At 34.4% G+C, this 21,205-nt stretch overlaps 1 protein-coding gene across 2 annotated transcripts; it reads right to left on the reverse strand.

The window, feature by feature from the left end:
* Positions 1 to 1,688: 1,688 nt before the first annotated feature.
* Positions 1,689 to 16,303, reverse strand: LOC122037998 (mannose-6-phosphate isomerase 1-like). 2 transcript variants are annotated; one of them, XM_042597529.1, is made up of 6 exons: positions 15,741 to 16,303; positions 15,034 to 15,201; positions 14,429 to 14,641; positions 2,926 to 3,192; positions 2,086 to 2,135; positions 1,735 to 2,002 (listed from the first exon to the last, which is right to left on the reverse strand). In XM_042597529.1, exons 1-6 carry the CDS (start codon positions 16,032 to 16,034, stop codon positions 1,942 to 1,944), a joined length of 1,053 nt encoding a protein of 350 aa, XP_042453463.1. In that variant the 5' UTR covers positions 16,035 to 16,303; the 3' UTR covers positions 1,735 to 1,941. The 2 variants fall into 2 exon arrangements, with proteins under 2 accessions (XP_042453462.1, XP_042453463.1); XM_042597528.1 differs by having other exon boundaries at positions 1,689 to 2,135.
* Positions 16,304 to 21,205: the final 4,902 nt, after the last annotated feature.

Here is a 21,205-nt window from a genome sequence, read left to right on the forward strand (position 1 = left end):
AAGTGGAAAATTTTGATGACAAACGCTAAAGTTAAAAAAAACGATGGAATTTTTTTTTTTTTTTGCTTTGTCGCTTTTTTAATTGACCCTTTAAAGTTTTCAGAAATATACTAATTTATCCAGAGCTTGCACAGTGAACTTAGTTATCGAGGAGGATAAGGAACACGTGATTAACGTGTTTTCCCGGGTCATCGTATTGACCTGCTAACTAAAGGTACTGGAGTCAGAGTGAAAGATGGCGAGATGGCGATCTGCCATGTTGAAGATGTTCTTCCAGGATCCTGGTGATAAGACTGCACAGTTGTGGGACTGTTAGTGTTAAACACGGGGCACACGCAATCTGGCCAGGAGATGTTAGCCACGTATGCAGGAGAGGCCTTTGTTAGTTCAGTTTGACAAATGCGAAACTTTTGACCACCTTTCGGGAAAAAAAAATAAAAAAAGTCGAGGCCATCGCGCGCGCACGCCATAGGAATTGCTTCCAGCAATAGAATTCTTCGTAAGTGAGATGAACATTGTGAGATTTGTTGGAGGTGTAAAGCTGAATGAGTCACTCTGACTCAGAAGGTTGGAATGATAGACATTCGATGAGCTGCAAAGGTTTACATTATGTGACCTTTAAAGCTGGTAACTGGAGGAAAAATAAACACGAGTCGTAATTCAATCGAGTCATACAGGTCATAATACTACTTGTCCCTCTTCCTTGTTTGCTTCTGTTGATTTCTAAGTATTCAGAGGTTGGAACTGTCAAGGAAATAAGGCTGCCATCAAACTTTCAAGGAAGAAACAGAAAGGTCAATTTCTTAGCTTAAGAAGTCGTACTAATTTCCGTAATTGCTAGTCCAACTTATGTGGGCATAATTTGTTCTTTAATTCATTGACCGGCAGATCGAGGAAGAAGGATAAAATGGAGTGTTGCCAGAAGGTGAGTCCATGTGTTCAGAAGGGAACAATGTTAGCAGCCTGTCGCATGGAAGAGATAGATATCGATTTGGATGAGGGAAGTAGGTAAGTTGGCCCTAAGAATAGAACTCTACCTACCATTACCAAATGTAGGCTCTTGATTTTTGACACTTGGACTCCTTATCTACCTCTTAATTTTGCCCTGTTCATGCATTGAAAATTCAAATATCAATATCAATATCAATATAAATAAATAAATAAATATATATATATATATATATATATATATATATATAGACAACATTTGAATCTGCAGATCATGTCATGTCAGATACTCAGACTTCAGGTTTAATTAGCACAGCTCGCTTGCTAAGAAGTGCATTGTCCCCTAAGCCTCCTTATAAGGGGGACTACGAATGTGAAAAATGTTAAAGAGCTAAAATATGCACCCTAAGGCGCCGATTGAGGTTTTTTAGTCCCAGCGTGGTCCAAACAATCAGTTGTATGTTTAGGAAGGAAGTCAACTAGCAGTGTGCACCATTTCGGCCGAGTTAAGACCGCGTCATCCAAACTGAGTTCTCTTAGACCAACCACAATACTCGGCCTTACTAGATCAATCAGGCCTCTCTACCTGCTATCGTCTTTTGGCTAAAGACACATTTTGGATATGCACTAAAGGCAGCTTGGGCAGACCATACGTCAAAGGTGTAATGTAGGAAAAATATCTTCAGGACGAGTTACAGCAAAAGATTAACAAGTAAATAAATGTGTAAAACATTCTTCTGAAGATGGATAAAGCAACTACCAATTGTCTGTCTCTTATACATCTTATTGAAATTTGAATATAGATATATTTACTGAATAGAATTGGATATCAGAACGTTTAACCTTGCAGTAAAAAAATGAAGAATACACTAACCAAAAATCCTGCTGTTCACTCCAGAACGATACAAATGAATAGGTTTGTCAGGGGCAGCACTTAGATGAATCTCATTGTGAGCGGGCACAAAATACACATCTCCCTCCATGACCCGTTCTTCATCTGTAGAACCTGTCTGCAGTCGGCCTTCTCCAGTCACAATGATGAAAATCGATGGTCCTGGTATGGGAGAAAAAACAACGGACTCTTTTGATGGAAGAATGCAACAATCAACTTCAAACTCGTCAAATGGTGGTGTGTACCGTGTGATAAAAGGGTTTAATTGAATCCCTCGAAGAATTTGAGGAAAGGCCTGTACAAGTTGAGACAAGTTTTCACCAGCTTAGTAAACAGGTAATAAGATGAGAGCTCAAACAATGATTATAGAGAGAAGAGGAAAGTTACTCATCCATAATACTTGAGTTATACTAAACTTATTAGCCAAAAAAAGAAAAAGTGATATTCCAAGGTGATTGGCTATAGTCGTTCCAAATGGGCAGGGAACTTAAGGTCTTGCCAGTACCTGGTTTTTGGGTTGAATGGCTCAAGAGTTAGGTTCAGTGGGGTGTCCTCCATTACCAGTTCGGACTCAGATTATTTGTTGAACAGGCTGCTTAGGTGCAGGTTCAAGAACACTGAAGATGATAAGCATCATTCACCATACAAATTAGCAGTTAGGAAGTCAACAGCACGCACAAAGTTCCTCCAATTTATTCACGAAATTATAGCATTACCAAACATTCATTTATATAATGGTATTGATTCTTCTAAATGGAATATAGAAACAGAGGACGCTGGACTAACCCCTTACCTACCCAGATCCACCTATTCTGTATAAGGTTAAGATAGTAACATAAAATACTTGAGACTGAAGCATTAGCTACCAACAAATAATAATTGGAAAGCCAAACCCTCTCTTTCGCTAGGATTCATAAAAAAATATTGTTAACCATAATGCATCACCAAAACCATTGGTTGGAACATATTTTCCTAAGAGGAAGAGCAAATAATACAATAAGTTATGCATTAAAAAACTAGATATTAGCTTCACATAATACAAATAATTTCATGAAGACAAAAAAATGGTTTAGAAATTAACACACCTGTTTGTATGTGAGCATTGAACAAAGTGTTGGAACATCTATGTACTTAGGTGTCAGTCCAGCTCGCACAACATTATCTGATGCAGCCATACACTCAATGCATTCACCTGATATATAGGCATGGGGTTCATTTGGACCAATATATAGCGCTTCACCTGGGCTGAGCTTCACATAATTGAGGAAAAAGGCTGCCAGAACACCAACATCAGCGTGATATTGCTTCTCCAGAAGTAGTGCTAGTTGTTCTCTCTCTGATAACCTCCTAATCTAAGTGAGGTAAAATAATTATCAAAACATCAAACAGTAAGAAAAACAAATAGATTATTTGCATTGCACATTAACTCAACACAGAAATACAACAGCAGGCCAATGCTTTAGGTTGGTTGCCTAACGGATGTTTTCAACAATTAAAACAATTAAGGCTGATGCTTCTCAGGTTTTGGCATAGTCTTAGAGTTAGTTGTAGGATGTGATGCAAGGTGACTTCCACAAAACTTAGATATGTTGTGCCTTGCCTACACTAAAAACTCAAGAATTCAGAAGGAATTACTCTTACTCTCTAATCTGCCTTGGCCCATCCTCCATTTAGACATCAACTGCTACGAGTAGAATTGAAATAGCACTGTACAAGATTGTATAAGCAATGAGATTGATGACCCTTTTCACCTAATAGGAGTCAGAAAATATTAGGCTCAATTGAATGAATTCATGTTCACAGGACCTCTTAATCTGATTCAGTCAGATAGCAGAAGTGGCTTCACGTTTACTTAGTCAGAAATGAGAAGAGAGAAAAAAAAAACTAGAGTAAATAATATATAAGCCCTCAAAACTTCCTTGAAAGAATGGCTTTCTCTTGAAGAATCTCTGTTAGTTTTTGGTTAATTTTAGAAGATTTCATTACAATGCAAGCCAACAAACCCCATAAATGACAACTGGACTCAAGCAACATGATTCAATGTAGAATTTAACTCACACAATAAAACCAGTAACACTCTGCAAAACAAGAAGGTAAAGAAAAGCTTGTACAACATGACATCACAGCATATCAAGGAATCTTGATAAAAAGAAAAAGAAAAAATTAAGGTAGACAAAATTTTCTTGGAAATAGTGGCTAACAAACATAGCAATCTGTATATTCAGATAACATTGTATGTGGCATGCGCTAATATGCATGCCTTCTTTGCCACTTACAACAGGTAAAAACATTAAACTATTACACGGAAGAGTCTAAGTACTCAATCTAACAAATTATATTCGTCATAATTGGAGGCAAAGCAAAATTTGCCACAAGATCAACAAATGGCATTCTTGATTACTATTTTGATATATTGTGCTCATTCAAACTATTGTTTGTATGAGAACTCAAATTTGAGATTTGAGTTCAGATACTGCTCCTTCAAAGGTGTTAGTTAGGTGTTTCTACTAATTCCAGATAATTCACAAGAAATGAAAGCTATGAGAAATAAATTTGCTCACAGCTAATAAATTTTAAGAGAAATAAATTTCAATAGAGTTGCAGAAATTTTAGAAGAAAATGGTACACATTTGCAACATTAACAGAAATAATATTAGGAAAACTGATCGATCAAAAATATTGAAAGCGCAAACAGATATGATTAGCAATAAGTAATAACACTCAAATGCTCGAATGGTGTACAAGGATAACAGTATTTAGATAACTAAAAAGGAATAAAATTTAATGTGCCAGGCAAATTGAACTCATGTGACAAATTACTGATTATCAAATATGTTAGAGTGTATACTAAAAGCCTAGCTTTTGGTATAAACATTTATCTAGAAATAAGAATCACATTGGTCAAATGTCTACATTTATGATAAATGAAGTTGTTCAATTAATTTATATTGTAGATAACATGGTGTGTGGTGTCACACACAGAGGATCATGTTATCAGTACCTTATAAATTATAAACAGTAGCTCACGACCATAATGGAAAGGAACAAACCATTGGAAGGTCGTAGTGTAATTAGGTATTAGTTTATCTTAACTATATAATTACACTAGTACACTTGGAGTGTATTGAGTAGGACCATTAGAGGTCGTTTCTTTTATACTGACTTTATAAAGAAACAAAGACCTCAGTTATTATGGAAGTGTGTGCTCTTAATCCTAATATAATAACAAGCACATATATTTAATATTTATTTCTTTAATTTATCAATGGGTGAGATTTAGTTCGATGAATCAATAAGCCCGATAAGTTGGGAAATGATATCACTTATAGTGTGTGTTGTTGATTATAGAAGGAAACTGTGTCCTAGTGATCTAGGTTGAGAATGTCCCCAAGAGGAGCTCATAAGGATTGTCGTGTTAAACCCTGCAGGTGGACTTAGTCCGACATGACGATGAAGTTGAGTGGTACTACTCTTGGAGCTAGATATTAATTAAGTGAGTTGTCAGTAACTTACTTAATTAGTGGACATTTGTTATCTTAAACACAGGGAGACTAACACACTCATAATAAGAAGGAGCACAAAATGTACTTTGGGATTGATGCGGTAGTTCAATAATAGTTCTTTAGTGGAATGAATTATTATTGATGAAATTAAGTTGTGTGTTCGAACACGGATGCTTAATTTCACCGGAGACCAAAACCAATTCCTCCTCTCATCCCTATCGTAGCCTCTGTATATAGATATTTATACTCACCGATACCCACCTTCTTACCCATCCAACGGGGCCAAGCTAGCTTGGAACCCAAGCTAGGCCGGCCAAGACCAAGTGGATGAGTCAGTATGGGTCCCAAGCTTAGGTGGCTGGCCACTAGAATATTAAAAGGATTTTTATTAAAATTATTTCTTATGTGGATATCATGATTTTAAAAGAGAGTTTAAAAATTAAAATTTCCTTTTATAACTTTCTACAAAGATTAAGAGAAGAGATTAATCTCTTTCCTTATTTGTAGATTAAAAGGATGGTTTTAATTTTTGGTAAAACTTTCCTTATTTGTAAATCATCTACATGTTTAAAGAGAGTTTAAAATTTGAAATCTTTCCTTATTTGTTGATTAAAGGAGGATTTTAAATTTTAAGAAAACTTCAATTTTAATCATGTTCATGATTTAAAGAGAGTTTAAAATTAAATATTCTCTTTTATAAGTTTCTAAAAGATTAAGAAAAGATTTGATATCTTTCCTTATTCAGTAGATTAAAAGAGATTTTAATTTTAGAGATAACTTTCTTTTATCCACGTGTTTAAAAGAAATATTTTAATTTATAAAAATTCCTTTTATTAACCACCATGAAGGAAAAATTATTTGAGAAATTTTATAAATTTCGAAACAAATTAGAAGTTTTAATTCTTGTGTGAATTAAAATTTCCTTGATTTAAGGTGGCCGGCCATTGTATTTTAAAAAGGAAATTATTTTTAATTAAATAAAATTTTCTTTTTCATGGCAAAATAATTAAGGAAGTTTTTAATTAAATTTCCTTATTTGCCAAGACCAAGGATTATAAAAGAGGGGGTAGAGAAGGCTTCATGGTGAACAACCTCTATTATTTCTCTCCCTCTTTTCCTTGGTGTTGTGGCCGGCCAACCTCTCTTCCTCTCTTCCTCTTGGTGGTGGCCGAACCTTCTCTATTGGCTTGGAGCTCTTGTGGTGGCCGGATACTACTTGGAGAAGAAGAAGAAGAAGGAGAGAAAGCTTGTATCCCTTGGAGCTTGGTTGGTGTTTTGTTCTTCATCCTTGGTGAAGCTTCTTTGTGTTGGCCGAACCTAGCTAGGAGGAGAAGAAGGTGCTTGGTGGTTTCTCATCTCGGAAGATCGTTGCCCACACAACGTCCGAGGTTAGAAGAGGAATACGGTAGAAGATCAAGAGGTTTTTCTACAAGGTATAACTAGTAATTTTTCTTTCCGCATCATACTAGTTATTTATGGAAATAATACCAAATACAAGAGGCTAACGATTCTAGAATTTCGAATATGTTTTTCGATGTTGTGTTCTTTTGTTTTTTCTTTTCCTTGTGATTTGATTGTTCTTTTGGTTAACCTAAAGTTATTTTAGGAAATTAAATATTAGATTTCTATAAAAGGTTTTGTCTAGTCGGTGGTGGTTGCTCCCATATCCAAGAAGGCCAGTGCCTCGCCACGTCAGACTGGGAACCGATTATGGAAATTAATATTTAATGGAATTAATAACTTAAGGTGATTTGGGTCGAACGTGTTAAGTTCCGCAGAGATCCAAGTCAAAACCTAAAAGAACAAATAGATTAAGTTTTGGATCAAACGTGTTAAGTTCCGCAGCGATCCAAAATTTAATTTAAAAGAACACATAATAGCTAGGAAAGGTTCGGACCTTTGTACAAATTTTGTACAGGAACCTCTAGGTTTTCCGAGAAGAACCAACAATTATCGAGCTAGGGTTTTGCCTCATGTATTTGGTATTAGTTTAATTACGCACATGTCATACATATTTAAGCGGGATAATAGTAGGATGCTAACTTTGTGGATGCAGGATCCAACTATTATGGCTTATAGTTATTATGTGATTGGACCCTTGGACATATCATTATTTTGTGTGTGCGTGATTGTATTATAAAATACAGGAGTCGTATTTAGTTTTATTAGGATTTTATTTTTGATCTAGATATATACGTTCCTTCGAGGAATATAGGATCGAAAATGTAAAATTCTATATATGTCGCGAATCGAATCTTGCAAGCGTGGAACTTTTGAGGCGCAGCGGAACAAGGAGCAAGATGGACGCGACAACTAGACCCGATGGCGATGGCTAGCAGCAAGGGTTGGTGACACACGGAGGACAACAATAGATAAAAGTCATAATAGTTGAAAATTAGATTTTCTATTTATCGCTTTTATATTGTGCTGTGTTTGTATAGTAAACTAGTATAGTTAAAATTCCTCGTTTATAAATAACTAAGTGGGAGAGATTTTAAATAAATCCCACGGTCTCCATTTATTGGTTTGTAAGTGATGCAAATAAACTTGCGTTGGCTCGAGTGCCTTCCTCCATAACGGATGAGCTTGTTTATGGATCACTGTAACGTACTTCCAATTTTGGATGACTATAGGAAGTTAATTAAGAGCGTGTGATCTTCCGAAAAGGCATAATCTTATTAATGGACTTAGTGTCAGTAATGGTATACACTTAGACGTAATATATCCTCCCATCGAGTCACCGCTATTATTTGTGTATCAAGAAAACCAACTATTAATTTGTCACAAAAAAAGGTTGACAAGATAATAAAATTAAAACCCTCTTATAAATGTTTGATTTTGTATCGTCCACACTAACGTGGCATACAAAATTCACGGTGTTGAGGTAATTTTATTTGATAAAGATTTATCGACAAGATAATTAATAAACCTTCCTCTTACAAATGTTTAAATTTTGATACGTCCACACTAACGTGGCGTACGAAAATTCACGGTGTTTGAGTGTTGGTGAATTTAAATAATATTGTTTGAGGAATCAATGTTATTTTAAATTGAAAGAGTTTTGACCAAATATTTGATCAAAGATGATCAACTATTAATTTTATTCGTAAAGTAAAGTTGACGAGATAATAAAATTAATGAATAAAATCTCCTCTTCGATTAGATATACAAAATTCACGGAGATTTTAAGGAGTTGATCTTGACCAAATATTTTGTGATTCTTAGGATGTTTGTCAATCCCTAGTAGTCATACTATAGAAAAGACTTAGTAGTCCCAATCATATGATTGGAAATAGGACTTGGACATTAAGGTGGATTTCTTATAACTAAGAACAATTTAGGTGTATTTAATTCATTAGTCGAAACACGTCCAGTGGTGTTATCTAGAACCTGAAGTGTAGATACAAGATGCCATTAATCAATTCTTTGCAGGGGTTCCAGAAACCCGACAACTAAACGAAAGTAAATCATGGGCAATGCTATGTAAAGTGGTAGTTGTTGCAATGGGAGATGTTTATCCTTCGATAAGAATAAAATATGGATTTTAAGTAATTGTTTTACGTATCAAGTTTAGAAAGAACCTGATTCAGCTTCTAAACTATTATAGATATTGTTTATTTTGATAACAAAGATGTTATCAAGAAAATAAGGAAATTATCTATTCCGGTATGATGGTTGACAATTTATAATCCAATAACTCCCACGATGCAACAAATGGAAATTAGTAATACATCTTCTAATTTTAAGAGAAAGCAACCTTCAGAAAAGAACCAATTATATCTTTGGCGTCTAAAAGCTAGGTTATACTTGAGTATGATTCATTGGTAGCTGATGAACTTTTGGGTTCATTGGTAGTGGAAATCTTTCCAACCTGCGAGTCTTACTTAGAAAGAAAATAACCAAGAAACTTTTAAGGGTATGGAGTCAAATATATGTTGAAATTGGTTCATTCTAATTTGTATGATCCTATGACTATCCAGACAAGAGGTAGTATTGAATATTTTGTCTATTTTATAGACAACTATTCAAGATACAAATAAATTTACTTAATGTGCCGCAAGACTAAGTACTTTGATTAGTTCAAAGAGTACAAGGCTGATGCGGAGAAATGTTAAAGTAAAAGTCACTATGGTAAGATCGTAGTGGCAAGTACCTCTTGGGAGAATTTAGGAGTCACTTATCAGAAGTTGGATTTCAATCCCAACTAACTGCATCTGGTACACCCCAACAGAATGGTGTAGTAGAAAGAAGGTATAGGACTCTTATGGAATAATTAGATAGGTGATGAGTTATTCAGAAAATTACCAAATTTGTTTTAAGGATATGCTCTGGAAACGGAAGTGAACGTAGTACCTTCCAAAGTCATAACTCTCTACTCATATAGAGTTGCTGAATAGGCGTAAGCCTATTTTGAAGCATATTCGGATTCGGGTAATCCAGCACATATGAGAGATAATGATAAGTTGGATAGGAGTTCACTTGTTTGTAAGTTATCCTAGATAAACAAAAGTAGGTTTATAGTCTTAAAAATCAGAAGGTCATTGTTAGCATCAATGACTGTTTTTTAGAAAAGGACTATATAATGAACCACGTGCTCATAAGTAAATTTGTTCTTAAGGAAATAATAAAAGACATTTCTAATCTAGTACCAACTGTATAAGATGAGATACCACAAGGAAATCGCAACACGTATCACAAATGATACACAATTAAAAAAATGTCTAGTGGGAGGGTTGTTAGCAACCTTAAAAGATTCATGTTTTGGGAGAGTTTTGGACTCGATCCAAGGACATGAACCGATCTCCGGACACGCGACAAGCACTCCAAGATAAATACGCAGATCTCGCAAAGAGTAATGAATAATGTAATTAGAATATATGTATTCTAATAAAATCTGAAGCTTGAAAACCACCAAGTGGTGTAAAAGCTTTTGGGTGTAAAAGGTCTATAATAGAAAAGAAGGATAGATGGGAAGGTAGAAACTTTCAAGGCAAGGCTATGAAAAAGGAAACTTTTCACCGGTAGCCATCTTAAGTCTATCCTGATTCTTTTATCTATTCGCAAGTGGATGTCAAGACAACATTCCTTAATGGAAGTCTCAAGAAAGTATCCATATAAAGCAACCGGAAGGGTTCATCGCAAAGGGCAAAGAGTCAAGCTCAATCAGTCTATGGACCGAGGCAAAGCTTCAAGGTTAGAACATCCGGTTTATTAAAGTCTATGGATTTATTTAGTAACCGGATAAGTCTTGTGTATACTAAAGGCGTGATAGAAGCGTGGTGGTATTTCTTGTATTATACGTAGATAACATTTTGGTAGTTAGAAATAATATCAAAGTGTTGTCGAAGTAAGGGTATGGTCGTCAAACAATTCGATATGAAGGAATGTAAATATTCTCGAGATCAAAGTAATAAGGGATCGCGAAAAGAATATTTTACTTATCCCAAGCTTCATACATCGAAAAATCCTTGCTCGTTTAAGCATACAAAACTCCAAGAAAGGTTTCTTACCTTTCAGATAGAGTAACTTTATCTAAAGATGTCTGTAGACATCAAAGGAGATAAAGGAAATAAAGGCGCTTCTTTAAGCTTGGTGACAATGTATGCGAGATCGTAAACTGCTTTACCAAGGCATAGTTAGAGATATCAGTAACTCTAGACAAGACAGAGATCGCAAAGAAAGATATATCAAGTACCTTGAGGTACTAGATTATATGCTAGCTTACAAGGCGATTAATTTGGTCCTTATGGGTTATACGGATTTTGATTTCAATCGGATAGGGACAATAATAAGTCAACCTCGGGTTTGTGTTTACTTTAGAGGTAAAGTCATAACTATGGAAGAGTGATAAGCATAGGAGTTTTTCTGGACTCCACCATGAAGTTTAGTATATGGCAAGCCTCGAGGCAGCCATAAAAGCTGAACGACTAATAACCTCAAGATAGACTTAGATATGATTTCTGGTTTGTCAAAGATTATTACAATTTATTGTAATAATGTTGGTAGAGCAAACTCAAAGAAACCATAAGTCTATAAGGCAAGTAAACACAGAGCCAAGTACCACCCAATACGAGAAATAGATAAACGAGGAGAAGTTGTTGCAGCCGGTGATGAACTATAGATCCTTTCACTAAGGTCCTTAAGGCAAGAGCTATGGGCGTGTTGAAGGGTTGGAAATCAGATGAATATGGCAGCTTAGTCTTTTAAGATAAGTGGGAGATTGTTAGAGTGTATACTAAAAGCCTAGCTTTGGTATAAACATTTATCTAGAAATAAGAATCACATTGGTCAAATGTCTACATTTATAATAAATGTAGATAACATAGTATGTGGTGTCACATGTAGAGGATCATGTTATCAGTACCTTATAAATTATAAACAGTAGCTCACGACCAATGGAAAGGAACAAACCATTGGAAGGTCGTAGTGTAATTAGTATTAGTTTATCTTAACTATATAATTACACTAATACTGTGTATTGAGTAGGACCATTAGAGGTCGTTTCTTTTATCCGACTTTATAAAGAAACAAAGACCTCGATTATTATGGAAGTGCGCTTTAATCCTAATATAATAACAAGCATATATTTGATATTTATTTCTTTAATTTATCAATGGGTGAGATTTAGTTCACGAATCAATAAGCCCGATAAGTTGGGAAACGATATCACTTATAGTGTGTTGTTGATTATAGAAACCGTGTCCTAGTGATCTAGGTTGAGAATGTCCCCAAGAGGAGCTCATAAGGATTGTCGTAAAACCTGCAGTGGACATAGTCCGACACGACGAAGTTGAGTGGTACTACTCTTGGCTAGATATTAATTAAGTGAGTTGTCGAACTTACTTAATTAGTGGACATTGTTATCTTAAACACGGAGACTAACACACTCATAATAAGGAGCCCAAATGTAATTTGGGATTAGTGCGATAGTTCAATAATAGTTCTTTAGTGGAATGAATTATTGATGAAATTAAGTTGTGTGTCGGGACGAACACGGAGGCTTAATTTCATCCGGAGACCAAAACCAATTCCTCCTCTCATCCCTATCGTAGCCTCTTGATATAGATATTTATACCCACCGATACCCACCTTCTTACCCATCTATAGGTGACCAAATGGATGAGTCAGTAGGTGGCCGCCAAAGCTTGGGTCCCAAGCTTAGGTGGCCACTAGAATATTAAAAGGATTTTATTAAAATTATTTCTTATGTGGATATCATGATTTTAAAGAGAGTTTAAAAATTAAAAATTTCCTTTTATAACTTTCTACAAAAGATTAAGAGAAGAGATTAATCTCTTTCCTTATTTGTAGATTAAAAGGATGGTTTTAATTTTGTAAAAACTTTCCTTATTTTGTAAATCATCTACATGTTTAAAGAGAGTTTAAAATTTGAAATCTTTCCTTATTTGTTGATTAAAGGAGGATTTTAAATTTTAAGAAAACTTTCAATTTTAATCATGTTCACGATTTAAAGAGAGTTTAAAATTAAATATTCTCTTTATAAGTTTCTACAAAAGATTAAGAAAAGATTTGATATCTTTCCTTATTTGTAGATTAAAAGAGATTTTAATTTTTAGATAACTTTCTTTTATCCACGTGTTTAAAAGAAATATTTTAATTTATAAAATTCCTTTTATTAACCACCATGAAGGAAAAATTATTTGAGAAATTTTATAAATTTCAAACAAATTAGGAAGTTTTAATTCTTGTGAATTAAAATTTCCTTGATTTGGAAAAGTGGTCGGCCATTATATTTCAGAAAAGGAAATTATTTTAATTAAATAAAAATTTTCTTTTCATGGCAAAATAATTAAGGAAGTTTTAATTAAATTTCCTTATTTGCCAAGACCAAGGATTATAAAAGAAGGGGTAGAGGGCTTCATGTGAACAACCTCTATTATTTCTCTCCCTCTCTTTTCCTTGGTGTGGCCGGCCAACCTCTCCCTCTCTTCCTCTTGGTGGTGGCCGAACCTTCTCTGGCTTGGAGCTCTTGTGGTGGCCGGATACTACTTGGAGAAGAAGAAGAAGAAGGAGAGAAAGCTTGTATCCCTTGGAGCTTGGTTGGTGTTTGTTCTTCGTCCTTGGTGGAGCTTTCTTGTTTTGGCCGAACCTAGCTAGGAGGAGAAGAAGGTGCTTGGTGGTTTCTCATCTCGGAAGATCGTTGCCCACACAACGTCCGAGGTTAGAAGAGGAATACGGTAGAAGATCAAGAGGTTTTTCTACAAGGTATAACTAGTAATTTTTCTTTCCGCATCATACTAGTTATTTATGGAAATAATACCAAATACAAGAGGCTAACGATTCTAGAATTTCGAATATGTTTTTCGATGTTGTGTTCTTTTGTTTTTCTTTTCCTTGTGATTTGATTGTTCTTTTCGGTTAACCTAAAGTTATTTTAGGAAATTAAATATTAGATTTCTATAAAAGGTTTTGTCTAGTCGGTGGTGGTTGCTCCCATATCCAAGAAGGCCGTGTGCCTCGCCACGTCAGTACTGGGAACCGATTATGGAAATTAATATTTAATGGAATTAATAACTTAAGGTGATTTGGGTCGAACGTGTTAAGTTCCGCAGGAGATCCAAGTCAAAACCTAAAAGAACAAATAGATTAAGTTTTGGATCAAACGTGTTAAGTTCCGCAGGCGATCCAAAATTTAATTTAAAAGAACACATGGTAGCTAGAAAAAGGTTCAGACCTTTGTACAAAATTTTTGTACAGTGGAACCTCTAGGTTTTCCGAGTAGCAACCAACAAAATATACTATTAACAATTTCATTCTATAATCCTTCTAATCAGACACTTAGACATGCACCTGAAATACTTCAAAAATCAATTTAAGTAGATGATAGAAAAGCTTTATGTTACTGGCAAAAGAAGAAAAAATAACAGAAGAGATCATCAACTTGACAGTTTCTATTTTGGCAAATTTAATAGAGGTTTTTCATTCTTAGTTATTAGATCAAAGAACAAAGTGGCATACATGTCAGTGTCCTTTAGAATCAGAATTTTTATAAGAGAATAACAAACGTTAAATTTCAGATTTTTTTTTATATGTGAACAAACTCTACATAAATAGACCAGTTTACCTTATTTTCTGCTTCTAAGCGATTTTTTAGTTTAGAAACCAGTGCCAAGATTGCATCTTTATTTGCTGACATAAGCTTCGTGAAGACAGACTGAATAACAGCTTTTGCATTCACATAGCCATTTAGCTCTCTCATGCATATAATTTTGTTTGTTTCATCATTACCAACCAGCTCTGCAATTTCAGGCACGCCGATAAGGACATCCTTGAGTTCCTATACAAATACAAGAAAACCAAGAATCAAAATCAATCTATTGCATGATTATCTTAAACAAGATAATCAAGAATCAAAATCAATCTATTGAATCATTATCTTGAACAAGATAATCAAGAATCAACAACAACAACAACCAAGCCTTATTCCACTAGGTGGGGTCGGCTACAAGATAATCAAGAATAAAAATCAATTATTGCTTGATTATCTTAAAATTGAATCATACATATAAACTAGAGTAGCAAAGATGGCAAATACATACAATAATATAAAGAACTTGTTATTTAATCAGATAAAAGCTAAACACATAAAATAGAAATACAACTGGAGTATATGAGAACAAGAGAAACAGACGGCAATCAGGAGATCAACTGAAAGAATACTTAATGTACCTCCATGCTGACAAAACCACATAGCGCTTTGAACTCTGTCAAAGCAATCGCCATCTCTGGCTTATGGTTTGGGTCCTTGTAAACATTTGGTCGCATCCTATGAAGCATCCTTGCAAGCTCCTTATCTGGGTGCGCTTGTATGGACAATGCTGAAGCCACAGACAATATCTACTCAAAATACAAGAACAAGTAAAATTTAGCATAACTTAATATCCCAAGGAATACCAAAAACCTACCTCAACAAAATACAAATTTTAACAGCTTGTTTTGAAGCGTCTAGTTTTATAAAATTGGAATTCTGTTTCTAATATTCTACTATATTTTAGCCATAGGTGAAAAAAGCAAGGATAAAATTGTATTATTTCAAATATTCAAGATTGCAATTTTGATTTAGACAATTGTAAGATTTGTGCTTCAGAATTCATGAGAGTAAAAAGTATATAATAAACATAGTGCACAATGTTTTATACCAAACATAAAAAAATGAAATCACGATTCACAAATTCCCACTTAATCAGAACTAGAATTCTTAAAACTCCTTCGCTAACAAGGAATTGGAAATTCAACAACAATTGACTGAAAACAAATTGTAAGCCTTCGACAGCACACAACTGTAGAGAAGCACAAACCAATACGCTGGGAACAGGCTGTGTAAACCCCATTCAAAGTGAAAGATGCAGAAATGCCAATTAATGGAGGAGAAGCACCTTGAACAAGAAAGGCAGGTCCGTTCCCCATTTCGCCACGACCTTATCTCCCAGAGCACCAGGGTTCTCCCGAATCCACTTCTTAAGTGTAACTTCCTCCGAATCCGAGCCAGTAAAGGAAGGTCCCGACTCGTGCGTGCCCATCCAGAACTCTGCGTAAGGGCGAGACGGATCGATCTCGGCGCCGGAGTTCCGCTCGAACAGACGCGCCACCGTCGAATCCTCCCCGCGGCGTCCCCAATCGTAGTTCTGGACCGAGCACCGAAGCCGCAACGGCCTCAGCGGCGCCTCCATTGCCTCCGGGGAGAACGGAAACCCTATGAGGAGGAGGGATGCAGGTTGGGACTCTTCGTCGACGAACGCGGGCGTCGGTGTGCGGGGGGCTTTTAAAGCAGAGAGGGAACAGAGATTGGAGACTAGAGCGGTGGATGCGGATTGGATGCCCTGGGCTATCGGTCGCCGGGGCAGAATCACCGGCTAACGCTTTCGCACGAGCCGCCAGCGCCGTTAAAACGTTGACCGAGCTGATCCGAGCCGAGCCGATCTGAGCCGATATGTCAATCTCGATCCTCTCAAACTTAACGATTGAACTTTGATTTCGTAAACAAGTGGATTACTTTTATGTGTTATTAAAGGAAGTTGTTTAAATTTTTCCAAATTATTCATTTTATGTGTTATTTTTAAAAAAAAAATAAAGTGTTTTTTTAGGAGAATGCATTTATATATACGCACTTTGAAAATTATAATTTAATTTACAGAAAAATTAAAAGATGTCTTTTAAAAATTATTAAAATATTATTTCATCCATAATTTAATATCTAATTAAGAGAAGAACAAAAATTCTTCTTAGAACTATTAAAAAAATGGACGATAAAATAATATAATATTATTTTAAATATGTGAATAGTAATTTTTGGACTAGATTTTTATAATTAAAATCTTTAAAACATATCAATTAATTTATCTCTTATTTAGGTTAATAGTGTATTTAAAAAATATATATCCAAGTCAAGCAACAGGTGAAGGCTACATTTGGTGAGGGATAAATAGGGGTACAATCGAATCGAGCTGAGTCGAATGTTTGAATATTTAAGTTTGACTCGTTTATAATCGAGCTGATATCAGATTTTATTTAACAAATATATTCATAGCTCACGAGCTTATTCAAGTTCTTACGAGCTTAATAACTATAAATTATAATTTAAATATTTATTAAAAATTAAATTATATATTTAGAGAATATTATAATATTCTTATTAAAATTTATAATTTTATTCTAATAAATAAAATTAATATATTTATCCATATGTTTCATAAGTAGAGTGTAAAATATATAAATTAAATATTAAAATTATTATTTTTTATTTAAAAGTTTATTTATGAGCTTAACAAACATGTTTACGAACTAACGAACTACATATTATGAAACATGTGCTTAGTTTGTTTATCTTAACAAGTCTTATTAGACGAGTTTAAACGAACTTTTATCGAATCGAGTTTCGAATAGTTCATGAACGGATTGATTCGTTTACACCCCTAGGGATAAGCAACTTTATAATATAATTAAGATTATATTATAATATTAATTATTTTGTTTAGTACCATTCTAAAATAAATATAATATAATCTTAATTATAAAAGATAATAAAATTTTATAATATAGGTTCTAATTATATTCTAAGATCAATATTTAAATAAAATTTAAATGTCAAATATACTCCTAGTCTATTTACTGCATCAATCAGTCATCGAGATAGTTATCATCACCACCGCTACCGTCGACCATCAATGTCTCCATACATCGACAAAAATAGTAAAATATTTTTATCATTTTATAATAATATAAATTATATTTTTTAAAAAAAATAATTGACACCAACTTTCACCCAATATAATAGTATAATATTTATTATATTATATTATAAATTTTATTACATTATAAATTTAATTATATTACTCCTAACTAAACAGAGTCGAAGAATAAAACGGAGTCTAAGAATATAAAAAATATACACAAAATTGGATGAAGCGATATTAGCGATATTGGTATCGATGATGGGAATGGATCCTCTGGTCCACAAAAACTAGACCAACTCATGATCCAATCTTTACATTGGTGGGAGGCAATGGCTCCCACCTGTTAATAGGTGGGGGCCATGACCTCCTACCAATCTCCTTATCTTGATTCAGGAATGGACCAAGATAAAAAGGATAAAGAGATCAAAGGATCCAATCCCATCGATGATTGAGGGAGTGAAGAATGACGAGAGAATTATGGTTGCCGAGTCATCTTCATGATTTATGCTTTATCTGAAGTCTAATTTGTGTTGCGGCGGAGTTTAAAAACGGAGTGAATAGTGGCCACGTTGTCATTTCATCAACAATATTTTTTAATTTGGATAATAAAATAAATTGAAAAACAAATAAAGGACGAGATTTGATTAAAAATAATAATCAAATATTGAAATTTGTTTTTATTGAGTGATATGGTAAATTACGCAAACGTAATTAGTAGTGCAACGTTCCGCTTGGTCTCTTATTCTTTGTTCCTTTCTTCTGAAACTTCTTCTGGAATCTTGCTCTCAAGTCATTGATATCTACAATGAAAGATCACTTGCAGATGCATGCAAAATAAAAAATAATAATAAAAAAAATAAAAAAGGCACGCGATGGCAGATCGAGGTTATCGTTCTTCGATGCAAAAGAACCCCTAGCAAGTAGAGCACGGATCCTTGGACCAAAGTACGGTCTAAAGAATGAAACAATTCACTCCTAGATGAAATTTTATAGACTCCATCTATTATACAGATGGGATTTCATGAATCTCACCTGTTATATAGGAGCGGATCAAGGGTCATAATCCAGAGAATTCCGTTTGCTAGAAAGTAAGCCCCTCATGGCAAAATACTGATAAAGCAAGCCAACATTCTACTTTACTTAGTTTATGATCGACCCAAGCACATGCACCACGTTGGAGTATTGAAATTATCATCAGGTTAACTGAATATCTAGGAAGGAAATTTCCAATTAACAGTGAAGGCATAGCTTTACAGAGGTTCTTGAACTGAATTTTTATTATTACCTGAAAGCTGGAAACCGAGTCATCAAGACCCTCAACAGAACCAAAAATTTATGCAGCGCTGTGAATACTGAATACAAGAATATTAAATAAAAAATGTTATAATATATATATAAAAGAATTGACAGCACAAACATTTTCCTTTTTCTCCTTCTAAATTTATGTTTCATTAGTCTAAATTTGATTTCTTTTTCCCCACGTATATGACATACAGCATTTGAGACACCAACGGCAAAATAGTTTATAATCTGCAAGCAAGCTACGCGCAACCTAATTCCTGTAAATGAATTATCTAATCCAAGTACTGTTTGAATCAATCTATCTATACATAACCAAGCGACCCGAAAGAGAACTTTACTTTAGAACGCCCTTTAAGAGACCATCACCAATGATATCAACTCTTGGCACCACCTCTTCGAGGTAGAAGGCAATGGCCACACCATATATGATTAACCATTTGTTCAGTGGTATACATTGCCCACTGGGCACTAGTACTGAAGCATATGACAATATCAGAATAAAGAGTCGTAGCTGCATGCCTCAGTCATATTAAACTAATCAGTTTGTGTCATTCCATAAAATTACAAAATGAGGAACTCTATTTTTGAGCATTGTAGATCAATGTCCGCGCACTATGCTCAAAATTCTACAAGTTTGTATTGGCACTAGGAAGCTAGGTGAGACATACATGCCTCATCAAATCAAAGTTTGTTTACATTAAACAGCATCATATGGTTCGCAAAGCAAAGACTCTTTTACACGTGATTAAATAATACATTAAGTCGCTATGAAGATCTTTGATGAATACATGAAAATTAGGATTAGATTCACATATTGAACAAATAATGAAGGTAATTTTTCATAGGCATGAGCGACATTAAGACAACAAAATCAAATTGATATGATGAAAGAATAACCATCATAAAAAAACAAATTAAAATAAAGAAAAAAGCAATGCAAAATGTTTTTACCATAGTCTGGCCAATTGGTTTACAAAGAAGGCTCTGCATTTGTTGTCAGAGAAATGATCATTAAAATACACGAAACAAATATTTATTTTCAACTACAAGTGTTACTCAGAAAGTATAGCAATGATAAATTACCGAGATAGTCCATCAAGAAACCGCTGAAGACACGAGCATATAAGTGTTCAATGACTGGAAACCATGTCTGGATTGTAACACTACAAAATTGATGCAGTTGTACCTTCATGAATAAGCTGTAGAAGGTCCAAGCTATATGATCCATGTAAGTAAAAGATTACAAGAGCAATCCTTCTTTTCTAGCATTCTCAGTAACAAAAAATTTAGAAGCTAGAACTTAAACATGAGTTAATTAAATTTCATGCCAAATACAGAATGGATGACAAGTTATGACATGCCAAGTCTAAAATGGAAGGTTGCTTTGCAGCACGATGAAGTTAAGAAGGTAACAAGTTTATTTTAATATCCATTAAATACTGGATCTTCAAAAGGATTGAACTAATTACTAAAATCAAATTACACTTCAAGCATACACAGCACAAAGCTGGATATGTACATTGTTTCCATTTCAGTAGAAAGTACAATAAACCACCTTCTGTTAGAGATATCATTAGATACAGAATTGAGAAATCACAAAATATTTCTATTGAATCCCATTCCAGATCTAGTTTGACCAAATAATATAGTTCAGATAATCAGGTCAAAGTTCCAGAACTATAACCTAGATACATATACCAGCCCTGAACTTCAGATTTATCTTTAAGACTTGCACTAGCAGTGGCATTAGGTAGAAACCATGGTGAATGAATTATTGCTACTAAGAATTGAAAAGATCAGAAAATAATTGGGGAAGACCCACAAATTGTTAAGGTCATAGGCCAGATAGGAAAGTCAAGGCTTCAGTCCCTGATTCTACAACAAATCTGTTTTTCCTTTTAAATTCTGACCAAACCACTATTCTTGTACAGGAACTATAGCCAGTTAGAAGCATTAAAAGATAATGATTCTCAAGATTCAACCCTTATTTCTTTTGAGCTCAACTAGTCCATTCAGTGAATCCTTAATTTTCAGAGAATTTTGTGTTGCCAAAATCTACAAATTTTTCAGAGAATTTTACATTGCATGGATATGAAAAACAAAAACCTGTAGTCATTGAAGAAACCCTCACAACCAAACCACTATACCGACACTGCTACTGATCCTTAGTACAGTTCTTCTGAAGTTGAAAAATATAATAGCATCCTTTGCTGACATACAACACAATGGATAAAAATTCCAACCATCCATCTGCAATAGGTGGTCAATTGGGTCCAAAAACATATAAAATTCAGACCATGATGATGATAACATGATGAGTTTAAATAAACAGAATCCCAGTACCCACTGATAGATCCCCATGACCC

The sequence above is a fragment of the Zingiber officinale genome, chromosome 1A (assembly GCF_018446385.1).
Source record: "Zingiber officinale cultivar Zhangliang chromosome 1A, Zo_v1.1, whole genome shotgun sequence".
Lineage (NCBI taxonomy): Eukaryota > Viridiplantae > Streptophyta > Magnoliopsida > Zingiberales > Zingiberaceae > Zingiber > Zingiber officinale.

Excerpts from the sequence above, each read along its gene's own strand:
- LOC122037998 (XM_042597528.1), bottom strand. The coding sequence starts at position 16,034 with ATGGAGGCGCCGCTGAGGCCGTTGCGGCTTCGGTGCTCGGTCCAGAAC. Across the intron at positions 3,193-14,428 it reads GCTTAGAAGCAGAAAATAAG|ATTAGGAGGTTATCAGAGAG; the intron begins GTAAACTGGTCT and ends TACCTCACTTAG. Across the intron at positions 2,136-2,925 it reads CAATGCTCACATACAAACAG|GCCTTTCCTCAAATTCTTCG; the intron begins GTGTGTTAATTT and ends CAACTTGTACAG.